Source organism: Pleurodeles waltl, chromosome 12, assembly GCF_031143425.1.
Source record: "Pleurodeles waltl isolate 20211129_DDA chromosome 12, aPleWal1.hap1.20221129, whole genome shotgun sequence".
NCBI lineage: Eukaryota > Metazoa > Chordata > Amphibia > Caudata > Salamandridae > Pleurodeles > Pleurodeles waltl.
The window spans coordinates 56030432-56041284 of NC_090451.1; the positions used below are offsets into that span (position 1 = coordinate 56030432).

Sequence of the window (10853 nt, forward strand, 5' to 3'; positions counted from 1 at the left end):
TAGTGGTCTCCCTCTGGGTTGTAATTTACGCGTGGTGGGCTAAACACTACTCAGGACCCCTGAGAATCTTGCATGTTTGGTGAGGAGCCCCCCCTTTCCCTTCCTTGGGTAAAGTGTAGACTTACCTGCTAGAGGCATCCTCCACCTCCCCTCCACCCTGTTTTGCTAGCTTTCACCTAGCAAATGTGCCCATTTGTTTCAGCTCTGCCAAGCTTGGATCATCCCATCACTTGTCCATTGCAAACTAGTCTCACCGTGGACTCCTGTCCCAAAACCCACAAAAGCTGGTCCTACAAAAGGAAGGTGCATTTATCCACAAGACTGCATTCTGAATAAAGCAGAACTTTGGTTAAGTCTTCCCACGCTGCAGGCAAAAGAATTCTGTGCACTGCCCCCGGGGAGGCAGCAACCTGCACATTGAGCACATCCCGGAGTTGCCTATCAAGAATATCCTAGTGTTGGGCAGACATGTTGCCAGCAGCTGATTCACTGCTTTCTGATATAAAGCTTGTTCTACAAATTTTGCAGAATGCTATGTTGCCCAGTTATTAGAAAACTAATTCTGGGGTTAAGGATGGCTCTTTTGTGAGCTGTTGGGATGAGTCACTGGTTCAAAATTTGGTTATCAGTGCTTTGGTGTAACAGTAGTGGTAACTGTTCTTACGTCACCAGCGAACGCGCTCTATTTTCCATCATCCCTCACCTGGGTCTGCGGATGCTCGAAGTAGGCGGCAGAGTGGAGGCTAGCGTTTCCTTCGACCTTCATCTGCACCTTCCGGATCTCACACAGGCCCAAGGGAGACATGAGAATGCGGGTGGACGTCCCCTATCTGCACAGGTCTCTTCCAACCCATCATACAGGAGAAACACATGCTGCACTGATCGGTGCCTCTCAGATCCCTGACCATAGCTCTCATTTTATGTGGGAAGTGCAGCTTTGGAGCAGGGAGGAAGAGGGGCTGCACAGATAGTGCTTGGTGGGAGGGAAGGTGTTTCTTTCATTGAGCGCGGGGGAGAATTTGCAAATTGTGATGGGCATGGATGACAGGAGGTTGATGCATTTTTAATGCATTTTTTTCCTTAATTTTGGGATAAGGAAGAGAACCATGGCTCCTTGGGTGGGGGTTGGGGATCCGCGTTGCCGGCCAGGTTGTGGCAAGCAAGGTTATGCTCTGTGTAGCTCCCACAATAGTCTTCTTCACCTGTGTGGCTGTTGAAAGTAAGGGCATATGCTTTGGGATGAAATTACAGGCATGTTTGTTTACTCTGGGGTTTCAATGACAACATAACGTCTCAGGCTTCACCCTCATTGTCTATTTGCTATCACTCGGAACCCCTCTGTAACAAACATCACAGTTATTCTGTGTTCCCCACATATAATTCTGCCTTTTCTGGTTTTACTTTCAAACTCTGAAAGGTGATGGGCTTCATCGGCCTAGTATCTCTGGAGCAGGATTATTAAGGCTATTAGCTTTCTTGTAGGCCAGGACATAATTGTCCATTTGTTCTTAGTACTGAACTTTTTTGTTTGTTTTTTCTTTCAGGTGTACCTCAGAAGATGGAAAAAACATCATCAAAAGACACCAAAACGAAACACAAGCCACAGCATTTAGAAAGTTCCCAACAAGAGCATGACTTCCTGGGATGCATGTCTAAGTACGTATGCCCATAAGAGCGAGAAGTGGCTTTAAGGTCGGTTGTTAGCTACCTCGATCACCTCAGGACTTGGAACCCTTAATTATGTTTGAAGGTTTTTAAATATATCTAGGGCTCCCATTTTTTGGTATTTATTTTCTTGATGCATCCGTCTGAGATTATTCATAGTTATTTTCTTCGTTCCATAAATAATATCCGTATTAGTTTAGTCCAAGATGAAAGAAAGCTGAAACTATCTTTTCAATAAATACAGAAAAATGCTAATGTACACATCTGTATGGAACATCAGCATTGTCCAACTGGCACGTCTGCCTCCATTTAATTTATGAAATATTATCTTTTCATATTTTTAAGCCCCTCTGTTATCAGTATTTCCAGCGCTGGGCTGGCAGTCAACTCTGACAGCATCGAGAGAAGCTCAAGCAAGTTCTCTGTATTTTTACTCATTTTAAAAATAAAATTCAGACAGTCAATCATATTTTGTCTGTCTGTATTTGTGTGTACAATCAGTAAAACGTTAAATTAGAGGTCTTAATTACATTTTATTTGTCTTCCTTGATGGATTCATTAATTACTTGCGTCTTATTGCTTTTTCCCAGTTATGGCATTTTGTGTTTTTTTTTTTTCTAAACCACTTGCTTTATATTGTACCTAGAGGCATCTTTAGATATCTGTTGTCGAAATACGTGCACTATACAATTATTTTATGGTTTATCTTCCTTCCAAGCAAACCATAACTCACACACCAAGTGAAATGCTAATGTCCACCCTTAATGAAACTTACAGGATCCGTGAATCAAACATCTGATTTGCAGATCCTGAGGGCCAAGAACGGACTTGGGACCCTGGGATGGTTATAGATTCACGAATGCAACATAGAATTCTCGAATGCTTCTGTAAATTGTTTTATCATTTGTTTTATTGCCGGGGTGTTTTCTTTGGGGGCCTCTCACGTGAGCCTGGGGGTGTGGAATTAATTCTGCCCCTTTTTGCCATGTTTTAATATATATTTTCCAAGACGGTGCTCCGTGCACCGCTGCTAATTCAGAACATGGCTGATTTGTGAGTCTGCGGTGAACGACTGTAGAAAACTCTCCCAAGGCAACGAGGCGGCTTTATTTTTAAATCTGATTTGCAAATCTTTTGATAGGTGTGTGCGCCTACACACTCGAGGTGTATCTGTGGACCTAGCGCAATAGTGGTAACTCTTGATATATTGTGGCCATCCTTGATTTAATGATGCCTACCCCTTGTGTAATACCAGGTCTGGAATTAATGCAGTAATTCTCATTATTGGCATCCACGGTGCCCATCCCTGCTGTAGCACTGGCCCCATAATAAAGACTGTATTTTTGAGTATGGACATCTATGGACATGAGGGTGCCACCCTTGTGGAGCTGGCTCTGACTTAATGAAGGTAATTCTTGGCAAATTACTTAAAGCCATAGCATGGTGGAGCCTGCCCTTGGTATAACGGTAGTACTGTCAACACGGTGTGAATTCATGGCATCTGTGTCATGACAGTGACCCCCCTAGTATAATGCTGACATAATGGTGGCATGAAGTTTGGCATGTAGCTAGAGTCTGTGGCATGGTGATATCCACCCTGGGTCTTCTGCTGGTGCTAGCACCGTGATGGTTCTTCCTGGCATATTGTGGATATCCATGGTATGAATTAGTCATTCATGGGCATGAAAGGTATGTTTTATCCACACGTGGCTACGTTTCTATATTCTAGTTTTGAGCATTACATTGATGTTTGGGCGCTTAACAGAGATATATATATATTTTTTTTTAAGATAAGCAGCTAGCTCTGGACAATTGTGTTTGTGGAAAGATAGTTGCATTTTCAAATATATATAGTTAAAGCTGATATTTGCATTATAATCACTACTGCTGTCTAAAACCCTAGTTTTCAAGATTGGTGCGCCCACTCTGCAGTTCTAACATCTAAAAATGTATGCCATCTGAGCAGTAACAGTGTTTTATGAGTTTGTGTACTACCTGAGATTGCAAGATTTGTACAGTTGTTTTATTTTCAGAATACCCTTTGCAATAAGATTGCCAGAAATAAAATGTGATGTAGGATTAACTTGTAAGAGCCTGTATGGGATATTAAAACTAGGAACAAGTAGAAGCATGGATAGATGCTAAGATAAATGGTGTTTTTTTTAGACATTTATCAAGGAAGTAGCACAATTTTCTCACAACCTTTTGGGTCAAGTGAACGGTCAAGTGAACCCCGAACACTCCTGGAAGGGTGAGGTCAGTGGAGTTTAGAGCACGTATTTATGCCTCACAAATTTCAAACATCAGCAGACTACCATTCAATGTATTGTTTCTCCTAACAACCATCACTGAAAGATTAGTCAAGCTGTAGAAGTAAAGTAGAATGAGGGTGGTTCTAAGTTTTTAGTGCACCTAGGGTGCAGTCAGCTGAATTTGTTTTGAGAGATTAACTGGTTGCTTATTACTTATTAACCAAGCCAGATAGTCTTCTTGCAGACGCGTAACATGTTTGGTAAACCACAAAATTGTCAAGGCCTTAAATTACTGTGGTACATCCATACTGTTGCACAACATGTTATGATTTTGAAGTCAGAACTGAATATCCTGACCTAGAAAGCCTTGGCCCACCCTGTTCAGTGTTCCAGTGCTTGAACTGGCCAGGTTAGCACACCGCACAACATAATGAAATGTACAGCTTGCCATGTACAACATTATGATTTCAATGAATGTTTTATTTTTGTTTGAATCCACCAGTTGCAAGTTTCTTTTTTGTGCTCTGTTACAGGCGATCTGGATTGCCTCGTTGGATTTTGGCAGCCTGTCTTTTTCTCTCGATTATGGTAATGTTGTGGCTAGGTTGTGCCAGCTTGGTGACTGCTCCAGATCAACATGTGAAGACGCAGGTACCAGTCTATAGTTCTGTAAAGCATTTTAAACTTGCATCCTGTTCACGGGGCCCATCAAGCCTGATAAGCGCTCTGGTGTAACTAAACATGCAGATCACTACAGGTAGTCTTCTACCTTTGCTTTCTTGTAAATGTTGGTTTATTGTGCTTAGCCAATGCCTCGTTACAAGAGTTTCTCATTTCTGATTTCATCCACGCAGCCACACACTAACCCAGCCAGTAATCACAACTCCATGCTTCGGCACAGCCAGTCACACTGATGATCCTTGAGTAATATGAATCTTTCTTAGACCTGCTTTTGTCTTGATTCAGTTCTTGAAGTTCTCAAAGTTTAAACATTGCAACAATTTACAGTCTACTTACAGAACTCTGCGGTTATTACTATGTTAGTGGTTTATCAAGCAGTAAATGGGGTGCTCCACATATCTGACTTCAGCTGTGATTTTCATTGTTTCATAGCACCATGTGTCATGTTATTCATACTCCTGCACATGCAGCCCAACACTCCTTTGGCTGTTTCTGTGCCATTGTAAGATGTGGGTTCACTTTCAGATCAAGCTGTATAGGTGGGGAAATAGAAAATAGAACTAAAGAAAAAGAAGAAAACAATGGCAAAAAAGAAAGAGAGTTGGAATGAATGAGAAAAAAGAATGAACAGGCAAAGAAGAAAACAGAAAGAATTAAAGAAATCAGGAAAGAAAGTAAAACGGCAATGTCTTATTACAGAGACAGTTTCAAATGGACACAGTTTGCTGTGCTGTGAAATAGCATCAGTCATAAAAGCAATTCCAAAAGGAATTTACAACAGCAATGGCAGGAGAGGCGATCTAGTAAAGATGGAATGTGCATCAGAGGAGTCCTACTGTCACACCAGGCTCTAAACACTAACACCAACTAAAGTAATTGTAAAGTGAAAAGAAAAACACCGGAAATGAAGGAAACTAGCTCGTGTGCGGATGAGCACCTTGTGGCAAATGCAGTCACTCACTGTGAAGTTAACCGGTGCCTAGGTTGGCTGACCCACTACACAATACTATATGCTGTAGTGGGCAGAAGCAAAATGTGAATGACACAGCAACGGACCAGCGGATTATACTCTATCTTTGTGAAATCAAGAGGGCATGGCTAACGCCAGACCTAAAAATGGGAGTGACCTCACAAAAAGAGCACAATGTAGGTTACGCCTCTTTTATTACTTTCAGTCGTTTTGACGGCCATGCAGGTTTTAGATTTCATCCCCCTCTTTTACCAGTTGTGCAGACTGTGCAAAGCCATGTTCTACCTGACTGAGGAATGCAAGCAAAAGCCTAGCGACGACGACCTTTGTCTGCTCTGAATTGGACGACAGCAGCTCTCTAGTTAGGGCTACCCCGATTTACCATGGGACATATTCAAGTTATGCTGATAATGTTTCAGGAGTTGTAACAGGTTTCTTAGATGTAGCCAGACTAAACTTCCGGGGGAGAATGGATTTTAAAACATTTACTGTTATCCACGATTGCCTTTACGAAATAACACCCTGTCCTCTGAGCTGTCCATAGCATACATCACCGGCCGTGGCATTGGCATCATCATACTTTTCAGCTTGGCCCTTAAGAAAACACACTGTCTGCTGCTGTGGATTAGGTAGCAGAAGCTTTTCTATTTTTGGACCCATGGTGCTGAACTTGTTGCTGCCTGTTCTTAGGCGTTTAGCTGCTCCCAAAAGCTTCTGCGTTCACGTCTTTTCACCTTAGTTTGTGGGATTTTTTATATTAGAAACCTTGTTCTTTTCACAGGCTAGCTCCCTTGAAACCCTCAAAGACATAAGAGCACTTTACAAAGTCAAATAACATAACAAACTGACCTACACAGTTTTTCCATTCGCTTGCAGTATTTAAGGGGGGAAGCTGATTGTTTGTATGAAAGCGAATTTATGATTGGTTTCTCTACCTCATCATAATGGTAGTTATCTTTGAACTGGATTTAGTAATTAAAAATGATTCATTTTTGTCTTTCTTTTCTTTTAGTCAATGAGCATTAATGGTGACAAAGAGTATCTTGATCTGGAGAAGTCTGCCCCATTTTCTTTGGAGCCTGCTATTGCTGTCACTGTCTGCCCTACAATAGAGACTGAAGAAGCAGGACCACTGCCGGTCAAAGTTGATCTGGATAAAACTATCATTTAAGCAATATCTACAGTTGCCGACAAAATGACATTTCATATTCAGGTCTCTGAACCCTAGGTTTTGTGTCATTCTTATTTACCTTTGTTTCTATGCACAGGTTATAACATGGAAAACAACCAAACTACACACAAGTGTTATTTTCTGTTGTACCTGGATATACATGTCTTATTGTCAGTGCTCCAAAAGATGTCCTAGTGTCTCACTGAACATCCTATAACTCTATTGTGAAAGTGTGTCTTAATTGTGGCAAAAAGTTGACTGTGTCATGAATGGCCACTATTGACCTGATCACCAGTGGTGTGTTTTTCATCCTCAGAGGTAAAACCTCTCTTGTGAGCCCAGTCTCTGCAAGCAGTCTTTTGCAAAGAAACTGATGCTTTTGTTCTGCAGAGGCATATTTTATGAAAGTTGTGAGCAAACTAAACCATTGTTCAGTGTAAACCTATCACTTTTTGTTTTTCAAAATGTTAACAGTTGGATGGTCTTACATGAGACTATAGATTTATACATGATTCTAATGAGAATTTAATTCCTATCCTAATTCTTTTTTGTGGTCCTAGATGTATACATTTCAGAGTTGATAAGGCTGTTGTAATGAAAGTAAAACTTTTTGATCACAATTTCAAAAGCAACGTTTTTTGGGGGGACTTAAGGTAGCACATTGAAAGTCTTTATAGATTTTGTAGGCTTTGTATCAGCGTCACAGTAGTTTCTATTTACAGGTCATTTGTGCAAATCGCATTGTTGGCCATTAAAGAAAGTCAAATAGGTTTATTGTGGGGACTTGGAGTTCTGTCATAAAACCTTATTGAAAATTATGATGTAGCAGTTGAGAGAAAGGTTTTGTCCTGGAGACGGTATGTGACATCTTCAGCACAAGTAAAACCTGAAAGTGCTCGCATCAACTAATTTTTGTGGCAATCTAATTTTCACAGAAGCAGCTGGCTGTTGTTTTTATGGGTCATTTTATCAATGTTCTTTCTTAAGACAAAAATTAAAACAATGCATGGGGGTACCAACCTGTGTAATGTTTCAGTGCTTAAACTGCTGAGAACGGACTTAGACATTGACGTATACTTGTCTGTTGTATGCCACAGTACTTGGTGAGCTATTCCTCAAATGTGCATGCACTTAAGAATTTGACAGCAGAAACTGTCTTGTTCTCCTTTCATGACCTTCTTCCTTTATCTATTTTGTGTTAAGAGTATGAATAATTGAGAATTGGGTTAATAATTTGGGCAATGTGACTGATTTGTAATATCTTTGCTAATACTGAATTCCCACAATCTTCACACCCATAGTTTCTAAATTTGTGTTTGCAGTGATCTAGTCATCAGTTAGCCAGAGTAGCGTTGATCCACATCGAAGATCTCCCAGAGCTCTTCTTTTTAAGGGCAGATTGCAAATTGTTAGAATGTTGCTAAAGGGACAGATTGATCCATGAATTGCTAGTGTGCAAAAAAAGTACACACATTCTAGTGAGAGCTATACCATTTGTAATAAGTGTATAAGAAATTTAATTCTTACATCACCATAGCACATTTTACACGTCCTTAAGCCCTATGCCTGGGAAATGAACTGTTAGCTAAGTAAAATTTGTTTTTTATTAGTATACTTTCTTGTAAGTCCAATTTGTAGACAGGTTTTTATTTAAATAATTTATATAGTGAACGCAATTACAGTGACGTAAACACATTTATGAGGTGAGAACTGTTGACAAATGGAAAGCCTTCTTGAACACAATTCAAGTGATTTTTCTTCTTCACTGCTTTTAGTCACCTGATTTAGACTGGTTGTTCTATGTACTAGTTTAATGTAATTTACTGATGGGATAGAATACTTGTTTCTAGTTGTTTTCAGATTTCTATAGAATATTTCTAGTTTTAATTTGAAGTGTAAAATTGCAAACAAATTTTGGAAACCAGGATAGGGATTTGCAAGAATTCCTCACTCTTTTTCTGACTTTTGAAGCTAAGTATATAGAGGGGGCATGTCAAGGAACAAAAGTTAAGAATACAAATACTTCTTTTTAGTGTGTTTGTAGAATACAACTTGATCAACCAAGAGGTTTATCTTTGCAAAGTAAATAAGTGTTGGTTTGAGTTAATAAGATTCACAATCATTTTTGCACTGTTAGAATGCAAAATTGTACACGTCTTATTGCATGTTTTCAGCTAGTGCAAAGAGTGAACAAAGGTTGAATTCTTTGTAGATTTCATTTTGTGATTACTTCAAGTTGCCACACGAATACAGCCAGCTGTCTTTGTATTAAAATATGTACTATTTGATTTACAGGGTTGCCTGTTGTGGTTGGAAGTGTTACATTTCTGTTTTTCAAAGTACATTGTCATTGTTTCTGAAATGGTAATTCAGTAATGTTTATATTGGTTGTCACAAGTGACAAAGAAGGGGAAAGTGAAAGAAACAACTGTTTTAAAAGACATTAAGCCATTATGTTGTCTAAGGGTCCTTCCTGTATTAAGAATTCCTACATTGACAGCAAGATGGTGGCATTTGGAGGTGCGTGTGGTAGAGCACAGATATAGCAGTTAAATGTGTTTTTCAAGTTTCTGTGACTACTGCTGTCAAACACTGAAGAAAATATTGTGTTTTTGACTCAACATTGTAGTAATTGCAGAACTAGGTAGCTTCTTATGAAGCTATTTTTTAATTTAAATGTTTTTGGTGTTACTAATGTTTATTTTGAAGCACATTTTTCATAGAAATGTATTGTGTTGTAAATAACTTCTTGGTTTGGTGAAATTGGGTTTGTCTGATCACCGGCCACACCCGTTTTAGAAACTAGGATACTTTAAGTGTGCTGTTTTTTTTAAGATGAGTAAAAACTACAGATTCTTTCTTTTACAGAAAACTGAAAAAGTTCATAGGACATCATTTCAGTGGGTAGTTTATATAAATGTTTTGTCAAAAGATTGTTCTAAATTGCTGGAATCCTATGTTGTATGTGGTCTCATGTGTACATGAGCACAGAGGCACTGTTCAAGAGCAGACTTGAGGCCGAGTCTAGGGAGCTCGGCATGATAAAAATGCAGGAACTTGTGTAAATGCAGGTTTCTGCACTAATCTCGTTGTGGTTATTTCACTGTGTATTAACTTATTTTGTCAAAAACCTGTATAGATTAATGATATTGTATGACAGTGTCTTTCGTTAGTGTTTGCACAAGCATGCTGGGTACTGGAAAATTCTGCATGCACATTTAATAATTTCATTGTGAGGACCTTTATTGAAGGAAAGTGCAAGATTTAAAGTCTAGCATCCGTTCCTACTGTAGATGTTTATAAGCAACAACTAGTGCATGTGGTTAGTAATTGTCTTTCAACTGGATAACTGGTTTTATTTGAATTATTTTATTTAATGTGCCGTGTCTTCAGTTTGTGTAATGTTAGAAAAATAAAATCTAAGCTTTATTTTGATGCTGTCAGCTTATTGAACACATAAAACTTTACCTGAGTTTATATAAATTACTAATGCTCTGTTTCATATTTCATATGTTGACGTTCTTTGAGTAAACTTATCAGATCAGGCTTTCATTCAACTACTCAACTAAAACAGCTCTTTCCTGCAACAAGTGGTCCTTTCTGGAGCTCTTTTGGTGTGTGGATCCCGTCAGAACTGTGGATCACACCATTAATGTTTCTTCAAAATAAATCCTAAACAGTAGAATATTTTATAAATGTGAAGCTGGTGTGCAAGCTGTATCCAGACTGTATGAAAAAATAAAAGTGTATAAATGAAATGTGAAGTGTTGTCATTGCTGCTCACAAAACGATACATGGCAGATTTATTTACCTGCAATGATGTTACTCCATTGCAATCTAAGTGAGCATAATGTATTGCGAAGAATTTAGCAGTGTTTACGCTTTGTAAGGGCTTTTTATTGTCCATTTTATTATTGGGTCTTTGCCAGTTGAGCTTAAGAGGGATGTCCTCTTTACTTACATGATCATTTAGTAAGGGTAGATGAGGGGTGATTTGAATTTCAAATGATTGGGCACACCATGCCTACAGTCCTGACTGCTATGCAGATTGTGGGACACAGTGTTATAAACCTCATCATTAGTGTCGCCCAATCCTTCCACAGAATTGAAACCC

At 39.2% G+C, this 10853-nt stretch overlaps 1 protein-coding gene across 1 annotated transcript in view; it reads left to right on the forward strand.

Moving 5' to 3' along the window:
* Positions 1 to 10497, forward strand: part of TMEM59L (transmembrane protein 59 like) — a 60274-nt gene extending 49777 nt beyond the window's left edge. Inside the window, exons 6-8 of the mRNA XM_069216385.1 lie at positions 1545 to 1656; positions 4451 to 4568; positions 6581 to 10497. Of these exons, the coding sequence (XP_069072486.1) occupies positions 1545 to 1656; positions 4451 to 4568; positions 6581 to 6739 (389 nt within the window). The 3' untranslated portion in view covers positions 6740 to 10497. The remainder of the gene's footprint in view (positions 1 to 1544; positions 1657 to 4450; positions 4569 to 6580) is intronic.
* Positions 10498 to 10853: the final 356 nt, after the last annotated feature.